Source organism: Phyllostomus discolor, chromosome 3, assembly GCF_004126475.2.
Source record: "Phyllostomus discolor isolate MPI-MPIP mPhyDis1 chromosome 3, mPhyDis1.pri.v3, whole genome shotgun sequence".
In the NCBI taxonomy this organism is placed as follows: Eukaryota; Metazoa; Chordata; class Mammalia; order Chiroptera; family Phyllostomidae; genus Phyllostomus; species Phyllostomus discolor.
The window spans coordinates 23,214,686-23,237,804 of NC_040905.2; the positions used below are offsets into that span (position 1 = coordinate 23,214,686).

Here is a 23,119-nt window from a genome sequence, read left to right on the forward strand (position 1 = left end):
TTTTCAGATGATGATGCTTTTAAAAAATGTGTTTATCCAAAAAGAAAGCATCTTTTATTTTCCTATGTAAGTTAAGAGCCTATTGCTAAACTACAAATTCCCTGACAAGTCATGTCTCGTGGACCAAATGAGGCAGGGATGTGTAAACTCTGACACTGTTTTACACTAATTTCCCCTCTGGGGCATTTGAAGATAAACACACAGCAATGCCTCTCCCCCCCGACCCGTGACTCACTGCTGGGGTAGAGTGTCAGTGTGCTACAAGGAAGGGACAGCATTCGTGGGTCATCCGAGCGGCCTAGTGGAACATCTATCTGCCCAGTGCCTCCCGTGCACAGGCTGGCAGTGCCATCACCCTTCACTGAGGGGAGTCTGAGGGCAAGAGTAAGGACACATGGAGCCTTAAGACCTCCTACTGATCTTGCCATCCGATTTGAATGAATTTCCTAAATCCCTCCCTGTCCGATCTTGTGGGGAACAGGTGGCTTAATGAACTCCTGGAAACGCCGCTGGTGCGTCCTGAAGGACGAGACTTTCCTGTGGTTCCGCTCCAAGCAGGAGGCCCTCAAGCAAGGCTGGCTCCACAAAAAGGGCGGCGGCTCCTCCACGCTGTCCAGGCGGAACTGGAAGAAGCGCTGGTTCGTCCTCCGCCAGTCCAAGCTGATGTACTTTGAAAACGACAGTGAGGAGAAGCTCAAGGGCACCGTGGAAGTCCGGACGGCAAAGTAGGTTGCTGCACCTTGGATGTGGCCACGGGGTGGTGCTCTGGGGCTGCTCGATCGCCTGTCGCGGTGCGTTCAGAGCTAGTGGGTGCGAGTTGTTTGAAGCAGTAGACTGACCGCACTGGGTGCTGAGTGGGTGCTGATGAATTAGCGGGAAACGAGGGAAACGACTTCATCTGTAACAATTCGCTTTCTTTGGTTACATTCAAACATTTGGCTCTCACTTGTAAGATGCCATTTGGACATAATGAGCCCATTGGAGATGTGACTGGGCGTTTACAGGAATCATGGTGTGAATGTTGAACGGTCAGTGGAGAATTTTTTATCATCCTTTTATTGGTCAACGTACCACTTTCCATTCTTGTACACTCCCAGCTGTGCCAGCGGATTGCTAAGTTGGGAGCTGACTGCCAGTTTGGAAGTGTTAGTTTTTTTGTTCCATTTTGCTTTTAGAGATTTAACTGACATGTAACATTATATTAGTTTCAGGTGTACAACACAGATTTGATATTTGTATACATTGCAAAATGACTGTCAGCACACAGTTACACATTTCTCACGATGAGAATTTTTAAGATCTACTTTCTCACCAGATTTCGGGTTTGCAAGACTACAGCGTTATCAACTGGTTCCCACGCTGTACGTCACATCCCCGTGACTTATTTTATAATGGGGCGTTTGTTCCTTTGACGCCCCTCCCCCCATATTTTGGTACTCTTTGATCACCCTCCACTGTGAGGTGTTTTTTGAAATGAATCATCTGTGTATGTATAGCCATGTTCATGTTCAGCAGTGAGAGGAACAGAACTGGCCCTTACCCAGCTCATCCCCTTTTTCTGTCACTCCCTCATCTACTCTCTCATAGAACCAAAGCATTTAAGGGCTGGTTACTTTCGTTATGAATTCAGTAAGATTTTCAGAAAATTGTTGGAGTTAGGGACAGCTGGGTACCTAGATAACGAAGCACAAAACTTGTTCTGCCATAGCCTGTAGCCATACCCCACTCAACTTGAACACACACATGAATTTAGAAAACCGGTAAAATAAACTCTGAGAGATCAAATGAACTCCTGGAGTCATGAGACCTGAAAGTGGCACAGGATTCTGATCAGCCAGCATCATCAGCTTGAGAAAATTACTCATTAAAAGGGGGAAGTAGACAGGGAGAGGAAAGTGTTCCGTGTGTTTATAGGCGAACAGGGGAGCGCAGACGGCAGAGTCTGGGGCTTTTCCGGGCTGCCTTTGGGGTTGGTTCACTTTAGGAGCCCAAGTCCCACAGGGGTAGGTTTGGGGGGATTTGACTCTGAGTCCCCCCAAAAGTTTGCACAGATGGCATAGCTCTTTGCCTCACTCAGTCTTCCCTCAGCTCTATCGACGATGGTGTGCCTCTGCTCACCCCACAGTAGTGGGGGCCACAAAGGCCAGGAAGCTGAGGGGAATGAGTGGGTTGTAGGGAGGGGGTGGGGAGAAAGAGAGAGACCATGTGAGTCGTGGTGTTGAACTTCACCAGTGTAGGTTGATGTCTGTTCCGTCTGCAACTCGGCTATTTCATAACACCCTGTTCTCTGGGTGCTTTGTGAAAACTCTACAGTGATGGGAATGCTACTCTTACTCAGCCATGTCTGTCATGGTCTCTTGAGGAAGGGCTGTGAGTTGTTACAGTTTCGCCACATTTAAGATTTTTTAATTAAGTTTAAGATTTTATTTACCTTATATTTTGAAATTTTGTTACAGAAAATTTCACTCACATGCACAAGTAGGTAGAAGAACTTAGTGGAATGCGTGCGCCCGGTACCCAGCCTTTAGCAGTGTCGCCCCTAACCTCACTCACGCGCTCCCCACAAAGCAAGTCTCTGGCGGCACGTAATGTCACCTGTTAATATTTCCGGATGCGCTTGAAGATTAAGGCGGTTTTTAATATACAGTCACAATACTATTATAACATTTAAAAAATAATGATACAACAATTTCCCCAGTTGTCTTATACATGAAGGTGATAGATAGTGTTCTTACTGGTTTGAGTGGGTCTGTTTTTTCACATCAGAAACTCAATCACCTGATTCATCATTTTTTGTCAGTTGACAGATCTCTCAAGTTCCTTAATTTATTCCCCCTCCATCTTTTCTTTCCCGTACTGTCTCTTATTGAAGATGATACCTCATTTATCCTGTAGCTTCCATACTATATTTATTGTTCACTGTGGTTCTGATAACATCATCGTTACACCCCCACCTCCCAGGAGGCTTTCTACGAATCCAAGCTCCCAGCTCCCACCTGCAGAGAGCTCCCCCCTGTGTCCACTGAATGTTTCCCAGGCTTCAGAACCACACACAGCCTTGCAGCCAGATCGCAGTCTTATCCCTTTCAACATTCAGGGTTGCTGACCGAGTTTCTGGGAGGCCCAGGGGCTAATGCAGGATGACCCGGTGTGGGCAGTTTTACCTGGGAGTTATCACCCTGCTCCTGAGGCTCTGTTGCCAGGAGCTTGGCTGGTCCCTCCCCATTGCTCACCTGTCTCGCCACTCTGAGAAGGCTTCCCAGACCACTCTGTAAAGTCACTTCTTGGTACTTTTTGTTGTTGTTGTTGTTGTTGTTTAATATTTTATCTCAGTGAGTCTATAAGGTTGTACATTTATTTTTTTTTCTAACCAGTTAGACTGTTCAGTTTTGTAGATGTAAAAGAAATGTTTTACTCTGAACAGTTACACTGTTTCAGCTGTCAAAGTCAGCTGGCTTCATCCATGAGGTCCATCATCAAGTACGTGTGTTGTTAACCCAGTCTACCAAGCGTAAGCCTGTAGTTGTTTAGGGAGTGCTGGGTAGAGAACAAGTTGGTATTGAGATCCAGAAACACCCCAGTCCTTCTCTTCACCCCAGAGTCCCCAGTGGAAATAATGTGCCTATATATTGGGGTGAGTATAGCAGGGGTCTCGGCCAGGGCCTTACACTGTGGTGGGAATCTATGATGGGAAGTGGTGATGAATCAGGAAAGACCTCTGGCCAGACTGGCCCCCTATTGCAGGTCCTTCCACTGCAGAGCTGTGAGAAGAACCACACGAAGGGTGGGTAGGCTGGAGTGGGAGCTGCTGCCCCACCTCCTGGGGCCTGAGCGGGCCGGGCCTCCTGTGGACCAGTGTGAGAAGAGAGGGGCCCCTCCCTAGAGAAGTCAGGTGTCTGCCCCTAGAGGCCACAGTGGTCTTCATCATTTCTTAAAAAACAGGCTGAAGTAGGTATCTGACCTTTCCATTAGTTTCTGACTCAATCATCATTTGGGGAAAGTGCTTTTCTCACTTGTTAAGAATTCTATGTTCCTGATTTGATTTGGTGCTTTTTTTCCCTCAGAGAGATCATAGATAATACCAGCAAAGAGAACGGGATTGACATCATTATGGCTGATAGGACCTTCCACCTGATTGCCGAGTCCCCGGAAGACGCCAGGTGAGGCTCTGTGCTGTTGACCTCAGCTGACTACACCCTCCCTCCTGCGTGTCACCCAGACCACCGCTTACCCGCTGGCTCGGAAGAGATTTTCATTGATTTCTTAATTGGATGGTCGAAGAGCTCTGAGTCGTAAGAAATTGATGTACTTGTCCCCTGGGGCATCCTCCACGGGGCAGATCTGTGCACGGACAGGATGTAGTTCAGCATTTCCAGCTTCGAGTGCCGCCTGCCAGACCCCCTGCTACCCCTGCTCAGGCCCGCATTGTCGTGCGCAGCGTATGTAAACTGTGCAGCTGACACACAGCCGGAAGCCCACCCTCCAGAAGGTTCTGAGCCTTGAAAGGGAGCAGCTTGTGTTTGCCAAAGGATTGAAAAGGCAGGAGCATTAGGCACTGGCTCTTTAAGCACATGAGGGTGCTGGGACATTGGGGGGTGTTTCAGGTCTTGCTACTGAAGAATTCGATCGGAGACAACAGATGGTTCACATTTAGAGAATGTACCGTGTTTCAGCCCACCTTCTACGTGCCCCCCGCTGTTTCTGGTCTCTGTAGGGTTGTGTGGGTGGCCCTGTCACCCAGTTCTGAGCAGTGCCAGAGAGCACCTTCCAGTTCATGAGAGTGACATCCTATGGCCTATATTCTTCCCTTTTCTGCTCAGAAATCTTCAGAATTTCCTAGTGAGTTCTCAGGGCCTTTTGTTACCCCTGCCCTCTGGATGTTTGAGTGGACACAGTGCCATGGGAAGCAGCACTGAGGGCAAAGAGAGCAGCTCTCCCCATGGGAACGGCCTGCAGCCCTGCCAAGAGCCATACGTTGTGGCACAAACTGGGAAAACCAGCCAGCCTGGCATCACCGCCCCATCGTTCTGCCTGCAACTCTGAGAGACGGCGTGTGACGCCACATTTTTTTTTCTTTTTTTCTTTTTTTTTCTTTTTGTGGTCCAGGGAATGCCAACCACTTGTTAGTTGAATTACAGGCTCAGCATTTGGCAGCTGCCCTGTGTGTTTTGTGCCATCATGAACCTGCTAAATTTAACATTTGGAATATTTTAGCCAAGGACTTTTTCCTCTGACAAGTGGAGACACACTTTTAAAAATTCCTTTTTGGATTCCAAGTTGCTCTCTGCAGATTGAAAGTGCAGTAGGCTGTGTGTGTGTGTGTGTGTGTGTGTGTACACATGTGTACAAGGTGGCCTACATCTTTTATGTATATGTTTTTAGTGTTTAATTGGGGATATTTTTGAGCTTCCACAATAAAGCAGTGACTGAAGTCTCGCCTTTAGGTTAACCAGAGTTAATGAAGCAAGTTCATGTTAGAAGTTTCCCTTGTCTCCATCCGTGTCTGAATGTTGACAAGCTCTCGGTGACATTTTTTCTCCTTCAGGGATGATAGGAGGTGGATTTAGTGCTTTGCTGTAAATAACTCACCTAGCTTATTTATACATATAGGTTTACATGTTTACTTAAATCTTCACCTGTATTAAGTACTTTCTCCTCTGCCTTACTTGGTACGGGTGTGTGCGTATGTCTCCCCCCCCCCATAACAGTTTACATGTAACGATACTGTATTAGTTTCAGGCGTGCAGCGTAGTGGCGAGGCAGTCGCACACTTTACAGAGTGGTCCCCCCAGTGTTTCTAATGCTACCAGCCCCCTACAGGAGGAGGGTGTCCTAGCATCTGTCTCATTTTGTAGTTGCTTAATAAACGGACGGATGGATGGATGGATGGACGGACGGACAGACAGATGAATGTTCAAGATCATTCCTTTTCTTTGAGCATGTATTGGGTTCCTAGTTACATCATGGCTTTTGCTATACTTGACTTTTCTGGGGTTGACGTATTTTGAGTTCTCTGATCAAAATAAGTTTCCATTTTCTACTCCAAGCAGTTGTTTCTATTTCCAGCTCTCCTGTGGTTTTACTCACTTTAGACATCCTTCCGGGTGGCTGGGAACGCCATCCTGGGAGTGACTCGGGGAGGGGCTTCCAGTGGCCTGTCGGAGAAGGCACTCCTGTATCGTTGGCCTTCTTACCTTGCAGTTCACTTTTCAAACATGAAAGGCACTCGAATGCTCCCAGGTTTTAAGTAATATCCTCGGGTCAGTGTTTTGGGTAGAACTGAGGGTTTCCTTTTTCCTGCCAGTTTCTTCAGGAGCTCATTGTCATTATTTCATATCTACAAAGGTCTGTAGACTTGGAGAAAAGGCCTTCAAATGATCTGAAATTGCAACAGGTGGTACTTAAAGTACTTTGGCTGCTTCTTTTAACTTTGCTCCATGCTGGTAGGAAACCCGCACTCACCCCTGAAGTGCAGGCAAAGGGAAAGCAGAGTGGGTCGGAGGAAAGGTCCTTTTCCTCTGGGGAGGAGGGCGTCCCTGCTTTGCCAGTCTAGGGGTTGTGCAGTGCTGACGGCCGCGCTCTCCTTCCCACAGCCAGTGGTTCAGCGTGCTGAGTCAGGTCCACGCGTCCACGGACCAGGAGATCCGGGAGATGCACGACGAGCAGGCGAACCCGCAGAACGCCGTGGTGCGTGAGCATGGGGTGCGGGGGGGTGGGGTGAACTGGGGAGGCAGGAAGCTGGAATTTCTAAACAATCTTTTAAAGGGAAAAACAGGAATGTGTTGGTTAAAAATCATACAGAAAAAAAACAGAACAAAAGAAGTAGTAGTAGGTTCCAATTCTCCTGCCTCAAGCCATCAAAAGATCCAAAAAAATTCCAATTTTTACCAAATCATGGGAGCACGTTACACTTTTATTTAAAGGACTTAGTGAATTCTAAATTTTATTCTGTCTTCATTTTAATCCAAGACACATATACAGAGCCATAAAAGTTATATTTTAGAAATAAAGTTTTATTTTTCTCATAAGAAAGACTTAACACCAAATAAAGTTTCTTAGCAGACAGAGTTAGTATGAAATGTAACGACAGATCATTAAAATTACAACATTTGTACTATTGAAAGACGTTCGTAAACACTCCACACACTGAAGGTATTTTAGGAAAAAGACAGACGGATTAATTCACAATTTGTTTAAATGAGTGGACAGTAGGTTCCGCCCCGTCTGGACGCCGTCTGTATTCACTGGACACCTTTCTTGGGTTACTTACTTTGCTGTGAACACACAGGGAGCCCTTTGGTTTGCCTGTTGAGGGGGTGGTGATGTGGGGGCAGTGATGTGGGGGCATTGAGATAATGCACACTGTACTCAAACGGCTCCCTCATGCTCTCTGCATCTGCTCCATTGCAGGGCACTCTGGACGTCGGGCTGATCGACTCCGTGTGCGCCTCGGACAGCCCCGACAGGTGAGCTCTGGTGCGACTCCGGGCAGCAGTCAGTCACCCGCACGCGCGTGCAGCTCTCTCTGCCTCTGGGCCACTGCCTCCTTTCCTGGGCCGTGAAGAGTCTCTCGGCCACATGTCCCATCCCCCCGCCCCGCCCCACCCCGGTCAACCTCAGCAACACAGAGTCTCCATTCTTGGTTCCCAGTTTTTAAGTCATCTGGAACTTTTTCTCTCTGGGTCTCTTTGGAGTGCTCTTTGGGAGAAACAGTAGCAACCTAACTTAGACAGTCGATGAAAAAAAAAAATGAAAAGCACATGTCACTGAAATAGTCTTTATTTGGATGCAGCACAGATTCGGGATTCACACAGGACGAAAATGCCTGTTTGGGACAAACGGTGTCCCAGGAAGGGGCAGTCCCCCTCTGTAGTGACGAATTGCAGGAACGATCCCTAGAAGTACAGGCTTCCCCACTCTCTGAATTTAATAATGAATTCAATAATGAATTCAAAGATTTTTATCACAGTTCATATGTACAGTATTGACTAAATCATATACATTTACTTGACATTTCCACCTTATCTGTGCCCGTAAAGCAGCATGCTTTGAGGGTGGGGGGTGTGTTCTGGAAAGCAAATCGCCCTCGGAGATAGACCGTCTGGGAAGTCCTTATCCCCGGTGACCTTTGTCTTCATCATCCCTTTTTCTTTGCCGCCTGTGAATTCTGAGTAAGAATCAGCTTGGCCCCCGCCTTCAGTGACAGCTCGAGGAGGTGGCTAGAAACGCGCTCAGACAGAATGCAGCCAGGCAGCATTAGGGTTTGGAGGCACCACACCGTTGGTGAAGGCTCCTCAGGACCACGGGTCCCGTGTTTGTGGCAGTCACCCTGCACCTTCTGAGACCTGGCTTGGGGACCTTTAACACGCGTGTGTGAGGTCACTGTCAAGGCCCGGAGTCTCATCCTGATGGTCACGTTCCTGCCCCATCTGGGTCTTTCTTTTCTCTTGACCCTTTCATTCCATCAGCCTCGGTGTGCGGTGAACCAAGCTTAGAAATTTCCATCTCTGCTCAGACTTTCTTTTCCTCGACTACCCACCTTTCTTCCATCCCAGCTAGAGGAAAATCTTTATTTTTTAGGAGCACCTGTCTTTTTATGTCTATTAACTATACTCTTGTCAGCCTTCCTTTTCCTTGAGCTTTTGCTGCACTCAACCACAGTGACCTTAAAGAGATTGTTCAGTCCCTAGCTTAGCCGGTTAGATAGAAGAGTTAATATGAGCAAAGGCCCATGAGAGGCTCAGGACACTGAGGGGAAGAAAGTAACTTTCCATCATTGTGTTGCCCCGCACTGGGGAATGAGCCCTTGTTAGTTGGCTTTGAAACAGGGGCCCAGCCGGCTTTTCGTACCAGGCGTAATGAAGTGCGTGAGACATTCCATTCCCACCTGTTTACTGATCTTCTGTTATTGGTGTCTGACATTTCATTACTGACCCACGAAATAGTAATCCAAGGCAGTACCCAGAGGCAGAAAGAAATTTACTTTGGAGAGGCATCACATCAAAAACTTTCCCCCACAGTCACCTTATTTTGCCTTCCCAGAACCGAGTTCCATCTGGAAAGTTTTGCATGAAGAAATGTTTTCCCTTCCAGGGCCTTCAGAATGTGTCACTCCGAGTTTAAAGGTTAATGATGCAAAAAATAAATCCTGCAGGGATGAGCAAGGTTTGCTGTCCTTACCGTAAAATACAAATAAGCATGGCCATTTTTATCCCCGTGGCCCATAAGCCCCAGAGCACGGCGCTCAGCCTTGGCTCGGACAGAGGCGATGCTCCCAGCTGCAGCTAAGAGGCTCTGCTTCCTTCTCGCCCTGTCGCTCAGGCCCAATTCCTTCGTGATCATCACGGCCAACCGGGTTCTCCACTGCAACGCCGACACGCCGGAGGAGATGCACCACTGGATCACGCTGCTGCAGAGGTCCAAGGGCGACACCAGGGTGGAGGGCCAGGAGTTCATCGTGAGAGGTATTGTTCACGGAGTCCTGTTTTCATTCGCACGGGTGTCTGCAGTGTTCCCGTTTTGAGCAGCTTTTCCCAAGTCATTTTGACTCTTAGGTAGCTAAAAATATGAAATAAGAAATGATTTTGGTTATTTCTAGCAAATCTGTAGGAATACAACCCATGTAAATTCTTACCTGGTGTCTAGTGTTTCTCTTCATAGTTTTCAGTGTATACTTTAATCTTCCTTCCAGGCTGGTTGCACAAAGAAGTCAAAAACAGCCCCAAGATGTCTTCACTGAAACTGAAAAAGCGGTGGTTTGTGCTCACCCACAATTCCTTGGATTACTACAAGAGCTCGGAGAAGAGTGCTCTGAAATTGGGCACCCTGGTCCTCAATAGCCTCTGCTCGGTCGTCCCTCCTGATGAGAAGGTGTTCAAAGAGACAGGTAACCAGGGCCGGGTGCTCACAATGAGCTCTGGGTCTGCAGGAGCAAAGGGCTGAGAGTCCTACCAAGAGGGTACACTTTTTTCCTCAAAACAAAGCTCTTTTCTGGTTGATTTATCTTCTGAGGCTGCCTGTGGTTAGCTGTATGAACATTTGGTGTTTAAGCCATAGCAGAGATTTTCAACTAGTGTGCTGCAAAAAATTTTAAAACACATGATACCTGACTATTTAGTGAGGGGCTCAGACCTCTCTTCCCTTTAGATGTCAGATTAAAAAGTGACAACAGCCAACACAACTAGTCATCTGAAGTGAATGAGCCAGAATCATACCCATTTTTTATTTTGTCAGATTGGCAAAAGATACCTTTTTTTGGTGTGTTGCAAAATTTTAGTAATTAGTTTACTAAAATTGAGGAAGAGAAAGCCTTAAGACAAAAAAGGTCGAAAGTCACTGAACCATGCTGGAGATCTGATTTATGGAGTTGCAGAGTCTTCTAAGGCCAAAATCTGTAAACAGGTGAATGTCGTTCTAAGGAAGCTTAATTTTTATATGCTTTTCTTTCATCCTTTTTATCATTGTACCACAAGTCACAGTGCAACCCCAAAAAGATAAATCCTGTCAGTGAACATAACTTCAGTAAAATACTGTGTAAACTTAGGGTTTTTTTCCTTTTAGTATTATAAAAAAATGTTTCTAGATTTATTTTGATTTTTATTGCTAGTTATGATTTTGTGCTTTTTAAAAATATAGCTATTCCATTCAGAAATATTTGTGTATTTTTAATACTCCTGCAAATCGCAGCTCGTTTTGAGCCAGACTGCTTACTTAGCACAAGCGTTTTCTTGGGAGAGTCTAAGGAAGGAGGAAGAGAAAGCTGTGGGCAGCGTCTTCACTCTGGTCCCAGCACCCTGGAGGGGACTTTAGTTCACACCTGTTTTCCTTCGAGAGGAAATGGCGCAGTTTATACACTTCATCCTGGGCTTACTATTTTATGTTTGCCATCCTCCCTAAACTGTCAGCTCCTCGTGTCTTTTGGGCACCTAGACACCCAGTGCAGCGCAGGGCAGGTGTGTGGATTCAGCAAGTAGTTATTGAGTTCAGTAACTGAAGGGACTCAGGTGGAGATGGCACAGGCTCCTAATGGTGCTGGAGTCCTGGACTCTGGTACAGGAGCGTCGCACTGGTCACCGAGCCTAAGCTGACACGTGTGCGATGCGTCCATTGCAGGCTACTGGAACGTCACCGTGTACGGGCGCAAGCACTGCTATCGGCTCTACACCAAGCTGCTCAACGAGGCTACCAGGTGGTCCAGTGCCATTCAAAACGTGACCGACACCAAGGCCCCCATCGACACCCCCACCCAGCAGCTGATCCAGGACATCAAGGTAAGGTGGATCCGAGCTCGTCGGGGTGGTTCATAGTCGCTTGCAGATTCTCACCCTTGCCACATCGACGCCTCGGCATTGGTCAAGCTCTGTTGTTATCCTGTAGTCAGAACTAACTCCTGGTACGTCTTGCGTTTGCATATCCCTGCTTTTAGGACTCTAAGTGCAAGACTTTGGGTGAAATTTTATGCTAAAATATTTTATTTCTGGGGAGGTATTTGATGCTGCTGCTGCTGAGGCAGACCTGATTGCTGGGCTCCATAGGCGGAGGGATGATGATGGGCTGTGGTTTGGAGTGAGGTCCCGCATCACAGGGACGTGGCATGAATTGTGTTGGGGATGACATGCTGTGCCAAAGATCAGCCTCACCACTGGGTTGTGGAGACCTAGGACTAACACAGTAATTCTGCTCTAAACTGGATACAGTTTCTAGACTGCACAGGGGGCTTCACGGAGAGCCCAGATCGGCCTAGAAGACTTGGAGTCTGTCTCAGGGGCCTCCAAACTCAAAAGCTCTGTCTCTGGACCAACACGGACTGTGTTGAAATGTAACTTCCTATTTATAAAGATGAGTTGCTCAGTCGTGTGTGTGTCAAATGAACGGACACACAAGTGAACGGCGGTCATGCACAAATTACGCACTCATTTTCCAGAAAGGAAAACTGACGTGAGAAAATATCTGGGTTGCATTGCTCACCTCGCTGGCCAGTCCCTGGTGCCGAACCAGGTCAAAGGGATTATGTGTGCTGATGTTCCTCCATGTTACCCACGCAGACAGATTCCCAGGACGAAGGAAAGAGCTGGAGGTGATTCCAGAACAATAGTGAGGCAGGTGTTCACAGGTGATGGGCATCCAAGGGACTTAGCTAATTGGATCCAGGAGGCAAATTCCGCCTCTGCAGGAGATGTCAGTAGTGTGGCATTCCCACCAAATTCAAGGTGGCCTTTTGATGCCAAGGTTACATGCTTTCCTGGGTGTTTGAGGCTAAATTTCAATTTGAAGCCAAATGAGTTATTCTCCAAGACTTTGCAGAGCTTCCTTGAACCCAGGATGCCGAATACTAATGATGTTATTTCTAGGCTTTTGAGATAGGAGTAAAAAATGCACATATCAGCTGAGCTTTGTTTTCTGTGCTGTATCTGTTCTTACTTACACTCTCTAATTAACCTGAAATCAGACATTAAAAAAGTAACAGAATTTTCTAAATATTAAAAGGTGCTTTTTAAGAAATTAGACATGTTACCATAATTAGGTCCATATATTGTTTAAGTAATTAAAGTATTTTTCCTATTTTTACTTTTCTTGAGAAAGTTTCATAGCGGAAATGAAATTACCAGGATACAGTGATTCATTGCCTCTCCACTTCGTCTGTTTACTTAAAGCTACAAAAGTAACTGACTTTTTCGCATCCTGTATTAACATTTTAGGAACATAAATACATGACGAATTTCTTTGAGGATCTCTTAAATTTTAACAGTGAGAGAAAAGACAGGCACATGGAAAGACAGCCTCACTTATATCTGTAGTGTCAGGTATAGAGAAAATACAGAAGACAAAACTAGCAAATGCATTTTAAATGATTATATAGATAAAGGTACATGGCTTGGCTAAATGATCGATGACTAAATAATTAGCAAGAGAGCTTTGAATATATGCATGAGAAACAGAGAAAGAGCGATGTAGCAACACATAATTGTGATTCGCTTTCAGATCCAGATTGTGGGTCTTTTTGTGCTTGAAATTATTAATGCTGGGTTTCTACCATCCTTCCTAAATTTGTCGGATGGTTTAGGCTTTTGAAAAATAGTCATGTGTAGAAGACAGGTGCATATATGTTTTTTACCATACGGGCACTTGCGTTCTGTAATGGCTCCTTTATTTTGAAGGAGAACTGCCTGAACTTGGACGTGGTGGAGCAGATTTACAAGCGGAACCCCATCCTCCGCCACACCCACCACCCGCTGCACTCCCCGCTGCTGCCCCTGCCCTACGGGGACATCAATCTGAACCGTGAGTCCCCAGTTTTGCCCACACTCGGGACACTGGCTTTGTTCTCCCTGTTAGCTCTTCAGCTCCAGTGTGTTAGCATTTGTTGCTTGTGGTGATGCAAGGGTTGCTGTACTAAAAAAAACTTCAAAGGGGTCAGAACATGGCAGTGTGCCTGTGCACTCAGAGTCGCCTTCACATCCTGGAGAACAGATCCTAAACACTCTTGGATTCTGATTATGGGACCAGTTGGCCGTGGGCCGACATTTAACTAAGAATTTTGTACAATAAAATAGTTGACTGCTGTAACAAAACAGTGAATTACATGAAGTTATAAATCACATGACATAATTTGCTCCCCTGTGTTTTGACAGCTGTTTCCAGCCAATTCAAAAGCACAGGGACCATGGTGGGCGCTGGGTCATGAGGTCGCTGTCTGTCCCCATTCCTTTCTTACCTGCTGCGCACAGTGGGCCTCCTTTGACCCCCTGTGTGACTTGTGTCCGTTTGCTTTTCCTAGTGCTCAAGGACAAAGGCTACACCACCCTCCAGGATGAAGCCATCAAGATCTTCAACTCCCTCCAGCAGCTGGAGTCCATGTCGGACCCCATCCCCATAATCCAGGGCATCCTGCAGACGGGTCACGACCTGCGCCCTCTGCGCGACGAGCTGTACTGCCAGCTCATCAAGCAGACCAACAAGGTGCCGCAGCCGGGCAGCGCGGGCAACCTGTGCAGCTGGCAGATCCTCACCTGCTTGAGCTGCACCTTCCTGCCGAGCCGGGGGATCCTCAAGTACCTCAAGTTCCACCTGAAAAGGTGCGAGCTGAAGACAAATATCGAATGCTTTCACTTACACATGGAATCCGAAAAACAAAATAAATGACCAAACACAGACAGACTCACAAACACAGAGAACAAACTGACATTTGCCAGAGGGTAGGGGGTTGGAGTGCCGGGTGCCAAAGGTGAAGGGATTGAGAGGCACAGATTGGTAGTTATAGAATAGTCCTGGGCTACAGAGTCCAGCACAGGGAAGGTAGTAAGACTGTAATGACTACGCATGGGGCCAGGAGGGCCTTAGATGGCAGGGGGTGGGTGGAGGAGATTGCTTTGCAAGGTGCACAGATATCTGATCACTAGGCTGCACACCTAGAACTAATTTAATGTTGATGTGCACTGTAATTATACATTTTTTACATAAAGAAATAAGATGGCCCAGATAAGGCTGTCCCACGGGTGATGTGGTGGACACACCTCCACATCTGAACTATAGTTCAGATAAGGAGACCCGGACTACAAGGCACCCACTGCGGGCCCGGGGTCTCTGGGTCACACTTTGTCAGTCACTTAAGTGATAAGCTCCGGTGCAGACATCATTTTCCTCTCTAAGCCACACGGGGCTGCCTCAGGGACAGGTCGCTTTCAGTGTGGTGTTTTTAATGGGCAGGCCATTGGATGCATTTAATTACTACAACCGTGGGTGCACAGAAACACCCGCAAACTTACTTATTCCAGGTAAAATAGTAGTCAAAACACTGTGATTCACATTCTGATTAAGTATGGAAAAACCGTTTTTATAAGACTGCAGAAGGCAGGAACTATTTCTAGTGTAAGAGCACCACAGAGGGGAAAGTTGCTGCAGGCAAGCATTGGCTTTTTGGGGTTTTGTTTGTTTGGGTTTGCATGTAAACAGAACCTGCACAGGCTAAACGGGCCCCTGCTGGGAAGGGGCCCGGCGTCCGCTCCATCCACCACTGGTGCCTGCGCCCCCATGCAGAGCAGCCCTTCTGAGCCGGCCGTCCTCATTCCAGCAACTGACAGCTTGGTGTTTGTCTCCTAGGATACGAGAACAGTTTCCAGGAACCGAGATGGAAAAATACGCCCTCTTCATTTATGAATCTCTTAAGAAAACCAAATGCAGAGAGTTCGTGCCTTCCCGAGATGAAATAGAAGCTCTGATCCATAGACAGGAAATGACGTCCATGGTGTACTGCCACGGCGGGGGCTCCTGCAAGATCACCATTAACTCCCACACCACGGCCGGCGAGGTGAGGGAGCCACGGGTGTCGCCTTCTCTCTGGGCACATGTGCACCCTTAAATCTGCTCTCACGCCCAGTTGTGATGTGCACAGTACAGCTGCGCAGTGAACATAGGCACAAACAGCCTGCATCCACCCATGTGTGGAAAGAGATGAAAATATATATTAAAGATGAGTAGAGACCCCAAGTCAAATTTGAGCCAAAGCACCCGAGACAATCCCAGTCCTGCTCGTGTGAGAAGCAGTGGAGTGTCTCGTAGAGTTCGCAGCCCTGACTCAGGTTGCCCACTGCGACAAGACTGTCGCCTTGAGGTGTTTATGTTAGCTGCACGTTACCTGGAATGCTGGGTCAGGTAAGCGCCTTTTTCAAAGTTTGAACTTAGTATTTATAAAACCAACTGGCAAAAAGGAATGGCGTGATAAAGCCAAAAAAAAAACAAAAACAAACTACTTGTGTGGAAGAAACATTAGTAGAAGTTAGTGTTGCTTCTTGGAGTTCATGAATTTATTAGATAGAACTCAGAGCTTCAGATTTCATGCACTTTTCCTCCTTGTATGGGCTTGCAAGACACTGGCCCAACACCTGTCCCTACCTGTGATCTTTTTGGCAAGAAAGTGATAAAACTGGTTTCAAGAGAATGTAAGAGAAACAACAGCACCTCTGAAATTCTGGGTGACCACACATGACAATTTAGGAGGCTGTTTAGACCCTCACTTTTGTTGGCAGATGAAGGCATGTTCTAGAACCATGTTGTCAAACCACAGCTCAGAGCTGAAGACCTCACGGTGTGTCTTGCAGGTGGTGGAGAAGCTGATTAGAGGGCTGGCCATGGAGGACAGCAGGAACATGTTCGCCTTGTTTGAGTCCAACGGACACGTGGACAAAGCCATCGAGAGCCGGACCATTGTAGCTGACGTGCTAGCCAAGTTTGAAAAGTAAGTTCCTCCTCCCTGAAGTGCTGGCTGACTATGTAAAAGCAATTAAGAGCTCAAGTTGGGGATTTGAACTTCCAGTGTTCAGCTTCCGTGTGTGCATTGGACTTTTATTTTACTTGTGTTGGAGCTTACTTACTATTTTATCTCTGCCAGCTGACTTTTTGATTCCTAGATAAAGCCACTGTCCCAGATATGATTCGATTTGTCATTGTCCCTTCACCCCATTCTCTCACTCCCCTGATGACCTCATTACCGAGGGATTTCCTGACGTGTAGGCGCTCACGTGTCCATTAGCTTTGAAATGGGGTTAGGATTTGCAGCCAACTCAGAAACGCGTTATCTCTGTTGGAACCCTAATTTGATTTGTGACTCTCATATCCCCTCGGTAGCACAAAAGATATTCCTGCTTGGAACAAACCCAGCCTCCAAAAGTATTCATGTTAGTTTTTATAAATATTGTGGTTTATTTGAGAGTTGGGAATTGAAGAAATAGCCTTTGCTTCTTTTCTTTCTATGGATTCAACATAATGCTTAGCTAGTACTAATTAGGCTGGGGCACTGGGGAAATACTTGTTAGCACGTTTTAATTGGAGGCTGCCTGCTGGTTGTGTTAAAGTGAGATCTGAGGAGAGTGTGGCTTCCACCTCTGGTGAAGTGACATTCCTGAGGGACCCTGATAAGCCTCATCCTTGCTCCGTCTCCTCGCTCCCTCCCTCCCCATCGCCACCCACTGGGCTATCTGAGCTTGGACAGAAAGTCCTTCCAGAGAGTAAGCCACACAAAGTCGACTCCCTGTGGGCACCGAAGACCCACCTCGTTGTGCTTGCTGAGCATCTCCTGACTTCTCTCTGTAGGCTGGCTGCCACCGCAGAGGGGGGCGACCTGCCCTGGAAGTTCTACTTCAAGCTCTACTGCTTCCTGGACACGGACAACGTGCCAAAAGACAGCGTGGAATTCGCATTTATGTTTGAACAGGTAAAAGGAACTTTTAGAATCAGATTCCTTTCTCAGAGAGAAAGGGGTAAAACCCATTAATCCCCCTGTCAGCTAACTGCTAGTCCTTAGAAAGTACGCCCAGCAGTCATTTCCCCAGCACGGACAGGGTCAGCTGCTTGTGCTGTTTACAGAATAAAATTCATGCACCTTGTATGAGAACTCCTGTGCCAGGAAGTGTTCTAGTTGGGCAGAGACAGAAATAAGGAGTAGAGCGTACACAGTAGATGGTAGCCATGCCAGGGAGAAAAGTCACGAAGCAGGGGTCAGAGTACCATTTTTAGGGAAGGTGACATTGGAGAGAATTCCTCATGAGGGGAGGGAGGGAGCCAGGCGGGCATCCCGTGTCTGCCCCTAAAGCTGTGGACCGCCCTCTCTCAGGCCCATGAAGCTGTCATCCACGGCCACTACCCGGCCCCCGAAGAAAACCTGCAGGTTCTCGCGGCCCTGCGGCTGCAGTACCTGCAGGGGGACTACTCACTGCACACCGCCGTCCCACCTCTCGAAGAGGTGTACTCCCTGCAGAGACTCAAGGCCCGCATCAGCCAGTCCACCAAAACCTTCGCCCCGTGTGAGCGGCTGGAGAAGAGGCGGACGAGCTTCCTGGAGGGGACCCTGAGGCGGAGCTTACGCACGGGCTCCGTGGTGCGGCAGAAGGCCGAGGAAGAGCAGATGCTGGACATGTGGGTCAAGGAAGAGGTGTCCTCTGCTCGAGCCAGTATTGTCGACAAGTGGAAGAAGTTTCAGGGGATGAGCCAGGAACAGGCCATGGCCAAGTACATGGCCTTGATCAAGGAGTGGCCTGGTTATGGGTCAACGCTCTTTGACGTGGAGGTGAGAACCGGCTGCTGTGCGTCGTGGGCAGGCGGGCTGCTGCTTCGGGGACCGGGTTGGGTCCAAGAACATGAATCAGGGCCACCATGGCCAAGCGCAGAGGGAGGGAGGTTGGGGCCGCATGCTGCTGGTTTACCTCCATCGGTTAGCGCCCTCCTGACTTTGCTCTGAGCACCCTCGCCCACCAAACCTTGTCTTCCTTCCTTCTTGGTAGCAGATACTTTTTTTATTATTAGGAGTGAGTGAAAAATTAAGATGTCCGCTATTCTGAAATAACCTCTCTTTCTTATGGAAATTATAGATCCACTAAAAAGTGCTGTTAAAAATCTGCATTTAAAATTTTTTTTAAATCTTAGTACTATGTACACAAAAGTAGAAACTTTGGATATACTTGGATTCTACATTTTTATTTTCTTCCCATGGTTATTTTCAGGGAAGAATTTCTGTTTCAGAATTAGAATGGAACCATTAATATCAACCCCTTGTAGATGTATACCTTTTTTCACTTTTGTTAAAGTAGATCATTTCTTGAAAGAAAACCTTACTAGTGATTCAGGCCCAGGCTTGGCCAACTGCAGCGGGGGCCGAACCGTGCTTGCCCCTTCTGGAAGTGAGGTTTCGTTGGGACGCGGCAGTGCTCATCCCTTTGTGTTTCTTCTCCGCCTGCTCTTGCATTCAAGCAGCCTGCAAGCCTAGATAAGATATTTACTGCCTGTCCCTTAACATAAGCTTACTATCCCCCCGTCTAGACAAGCTTCCATTTTTCTTATCACAGTTATTTGTCCTGCATCTGAGGACCTTTAAATGGGGCTCTATGAAAATCTAAATGTTGATTTTTGTATTCCAAGATCCCTTCGTGGCTTCTCCCTGGGTGCTGTCCTCAGTTTGTTTACTTGGTGGATGCAGTCGTGTTGGTTTTCGTGTATAAATTAGATGCTTGGTCCAAGCGCTTCGTCTTGGCCTCACTAATGTGTCCCCCCTTCTCCCCCACCCCCCGTTTGTCCTGGTCGGATCAGACCTGTGTTACCCCCGCATCAGGGCCCTTATTTTCCTCCAGGGATCCGGGCTAGAAAGTCTGCCGTCAAAGCGGCAGGATCAGGTCACTGCTGCTCCCTGCCGAGAGACTCGTTCTCGGGGAGCCAGAACAGCTCAGCGCTGAGCGGCGTGAAGCCTTGTCCCCTGTGGTTCTAGGTTTTGTGTTTGAAGGATAATCATCAAAGGGTTGGAGGCAAAGCTCATGCTGGAAGAGCAGACCTGGCTCAGGTGCTTGGTTTGCTGGGGTCATGGTCAGGCTCCTCAAGCCTCCACGTGGCTTGTTCACATGACCCGCAGAGTGGCGACGTCCAGGGTCAGAGCAAGGTGTTGGGATTCACCAGTTACAGGACGGCCAGAGAGATGCCGTGTCTCAGAGTTCAGGTCCCTGGCATGAATGTGTACCGAATGTGTTCAGTGTCCTGTGCGCAGTGCGTGCCGGAAAGCCTGTGTTTTCTGGGTTCTGGGCTCCCGGTGGCTTCCTGGTCTAACCCGCACACGGACTCTCGCCCACCAGTGCAAGGAAGGCGGCTTTCCCCAGGACCTCTGGTTGGGCGTCAGCGCAGATGCCGTCTCTGTCTACAAGCGCGGGGAGGGCAAGCCGCTGGAAGTCTTCCAGTATGAACACATCCTCTCCTTTGGGGCCCCCCTGGCAAACACGTACAAGATCGTGGTGGATGAGAGGGAGCTGCTCTTCGAAACCAGCGAGGTAAGAGGCAAACCGTGGCCACGAATAAACAAACAAACAAACAGAAAAACAACATGCCATTTCCTGATGCCTTTGGCCAAGTAATTTTATGTGAATGTTTTTCATTAAGGTGTGAGACGATACCAGTATGACAGTCCCTACCCAGCGTCAGGTTCCTTAGAGACTGAAATCTGACAATCCCGAATTTCTTCTCTATCCCTCTGCAACAGAGAAATATGGTTTCCTCATATCAGGGCCTTACCCGTGGGGGAAAGGAGAAGAAAGGAACTTTCAAGGCGAAATACGTGGTCTGGCTTTCCAGCCTTGTGAGAATCAGTAGATGGTTCTGGCAGGGAGGAGCCACAGTGAGACTCAGATCTGCGCAGCCCGTAGAGTGAGCAAGCGATGCTGGGCAGAGCTGATTCTGGCTCGCAACAATCACCCCCCCCCCAAAAGCCTTAAATATGTGCGTTGTCCACTCCAAAGCTTAAAGCGTAGTAGTAACGGTGATAATACCAGAAGCCTGTTGAGGGAGCTGCCTGCAAGCAGAGGTGGAGAATGGAAACGAATGCCCACTGCCCATCTGGCTATAGGCACTGGAGAGGGGGGAGCGGGAGGTGGACTGGAGATGGGCAGTGGTGGGGGCCATCGACTAGTGGGTCTCGGGTGCCAGGCTGCTGAGTTTGATTAACACCAACAGACAGCCTGGAACTGCCCTGGGATCTTTGTGCATGATGTAAGGACGGTGCGTTCACAACAGTGATATGGGGTGGGATTGGCAGGAAGCAGAGCACCAATAAGTGGAAGCCAGTTAGGATGTCTTAGGGGTCCAGACCAGCCATGCGGAGTGATGGACCAAAGGAGATACAGGAGCTAATTCAAGATCGGAGCTGGCACGGAGCCGAACTGGCCGGCTGCCACTCTGCCCGTGCCTTAGAGCCTCGGTTCTGTTTTCCTGGTTGCATCGCCAGGGGTTGACTAGAAATATACGACCCAGTCTTTAGCAGCTGTGATTGCGGGCTCTGTCATTTACTCTTATTTTAAGAGCGGGGAGAAACCCCAGTCCTAGGGATACCAAATCTAGTGTCGTTGGGTGTTTTGTTTAACGTGCAGTCTTGACAATTTCATGTTAAACATGAAAGAACCACCAGGTGGTGCACACTGTATTTGGAAAAGTCACAATTCCACCTTCTTTGTGACTCGGAATAAGTACAGAGCAGGTAAACTTTTGGCTTCACACAAAACTGGAGCTGTGGGTTTGCATGGCAGGCTGGTGGGTTTTGCTGGGACGACACGGAGTCATGAGGCTAAGCCCACTGCCCCGGCAGAGACTGACCGTGGACCGATTCTGCTTCCCCGGCAGGTGGTGGATGTGGCCAAGCTCATGAAAGCCTACATCAGCATGATTGTGAAGAAGCGCTACAGCACCTCGCGCTCCGTCAGCAGCCAGGGGAGCTCCAGGTGAACACAGGAGTGAGTCACGTGTCTTCAGTACCTGAACGCGCCCCCCTCTGGCCTCCACCAGCTCAGCGCAGAGCTGCCCAGGCTCTCTGGAAGCCTCCCTGAGGGAGGTGTCTCCAAGGGACCTTTTGCCCCGTCCACTTCAGTGCTCACGTATTAAGCTCTCAACCTTAACCCAATTTTAAAGCTTTACTACTCTTAGATGACACATGCCTTAAAGAGAGAGAGAAGAAAAAAAAAAATCCACGCTGCCGCCAAAGCAGCCAGAAGTGCCTTAACTTGTGGAACCAACACTAGTGGACCTTAATGTGCTACTGAAGGGAAATGCTCCCCCCGCCTTGTTGGGGAGACTGACAGAGCTTGGAAGGGGGGGCTTTGTCCATCAATTATGCACTAACCTCCCGGCCTGATTTCCCGACATCCCGGGAAGGTGAGGGAGTGGGGAGGGGACAGAGGGAGCGCAAGGGGACAGTGTATTTTAGTTGGAGTGCTGCTGGCAGCCTTCTTCACAGACATGTATTAACTTTTATTCTGTTTCATCTTTTAAGTATATGTGCTTGCCCGTGCATGCATGTGTTCATAAACTCATCACTTTAATCATTGTTTCAAGAGTATTAAAAGCAAAGGGAAAAAGGAAGTGCAATGGTGTAAACAGTCCGTCTGTATATTTTAATAGTTCAGAGTTATAGTCTCCAGTTGTTTCTTTATAAGGTGGTGATATTAACAAACCAGAATCCTGGGTGTTTCTTGTCATTGCTGTATTTCAAAAGCCACATTTGGACTCAGTTTTGTCTTACATGTAGCAAAGTCTGCATTCTGTGTCTGCTGTATTATAAACAGATATGCAGCCTACAAATAACTGTATTTATAAACCACTTTTAAACAGCTGGCTCCGGGGCTGTTTTTAGAACTATATGAAGTCATTTTGGAGTCTTTAGTTCCTAAAAGATTTAAGTTAAAAAAGTGTTTCTTTGAAGGTTAGTTTCTATCGCTCCGGGTAGGTTACAACACGATCATGCTGAACACGGGGAAATGCTGTGCTCCCCGACAGCGGAGCACACGCGAACCTCTAAAGGACGCTGACGTTGGATGCTGAGTCTTTCATAAAGTACACGCATTTTATCCCAAGTTTATAACGGTGGTCTAAAAAAGGCACCTGTAAATGAATCAGCATTTATGACCAGGACAAACATAATCTGGTCTCGGACTTCTATTTTCATATGGAAAAGCTGTAAAGACTTAGGCCACCTAAGTCTACCCACAGAGGAAAACAATGCCTTATCCCTTACTGACAGCCATGTGAAGCCATTGTTCGTTGGCACAAAGAAAGTCTGACAATAAAAAATATTAGTGAATATGCAGTGTGTTTTCTTTATCGGGGTTGCTCAGTTTGTATGGGATTTTGTTTTTGCTGGTTTTGGGTTTCAGTGCTCTGGGCTTCAGGGGGTCCCAGCAGTGCGTGTCATGTCCTTGATCGCCGGTCTGAGAACACGTGCAGATGCCGCGACTGCTCTCAGGGGCACAGAGCATGGCACCGAGAAGGCCAAACAGGTAAAAGACCGGGTTCGATGAAGTCACAGAAATCGAAGACTTGAAATGTGTGTTCCTGTCGAACAGGCTCCTGTCACCCAGCCCCAAACTGTGCCTGTCGCCACATCATGTTCCCACGACCCAATTGCAGCCGTGACCACTGTGGAGCAGAAGACATGGGCAGGCCGTTTGGCCACCGATCTACCCGAAGAACCAGCTAGGCAACAGGGTGTCCCCTGCAGACGCCCCTCAGCCAGACTTGGGTGTGAATAGCACCAGTTCCCCGAAGGTCCCTCTCTTACCTCTGCCCCCCACCTCTGCTGTGCCCAGGAATGGCCTTTCCCCCC

General features: G+C 47.9%; 1 protein-coding gene across 3 annotated transcripts in view; it reads left to right on the forward strand.

The window, feature by feature from the left end:
- Positions 1–22,599, forward strand: part of MYO10 (myosin X) — a 192,998-nt gene extending 170,399 nt beyond the window's left edge. For all 3 annotated transcript variants that reach the window (XM_036020249.1, XM_028530975.2, XM_028530966.2), the window contains exons 27-41: positions 482–725; positions 4,065–4,160; positions 6,594–6,687; positions 7,411–7,466; positions 9,322–9,464; positions 9,692–9,886; positions 11,113–11,270; positions 13,158–13,281; positions 13,778–14,075; positions 15,100–15,307; positions 16,098–16,234; positions 17,089–17,209; positions 17,609–18,061; positions 19,611–19,802; positions 21,145–22,599. In XM_036020249.1, coding sequence (XP_035876142.1) covers positions 482–725; positions 4,065–4,160; positions 6,594–6,687; positions 7,411–7,466; positions 9,322–9,464; positions 9,692–9,886; positions 11,113–11,270; positions 13,158–13,281; positions 13,778–14,075; positions 15,100–15,307; positions 16,098–16,234; positions 17,089–17,209; positions 17,609–18,061; positions 19,611–19,802; positions 21,145–21,246 — 2,621 coding nt within the window. In that variant the 3' untranslated portion in view covers positions 21,247–22,599. The remainder of the gene's footprint in view (positions 1–481; positions 726–4,064; positions 4,161–6,593; positions 6,688–7,410; positions 7,467–9,321; positions 9,465–9,691; positions 9,887–11,112; positions 11,271–13,157; positions 13,282–13,777; positions 14,076–15,099; positions 15,308–16,097; positions 16,235–17,088; positions 17,210–17,608; positions 18,062–19,610; positions 19,803–21,144) is intronic.
- Positions 22,600–23,119: the final 520 nt, after the last annotated feature.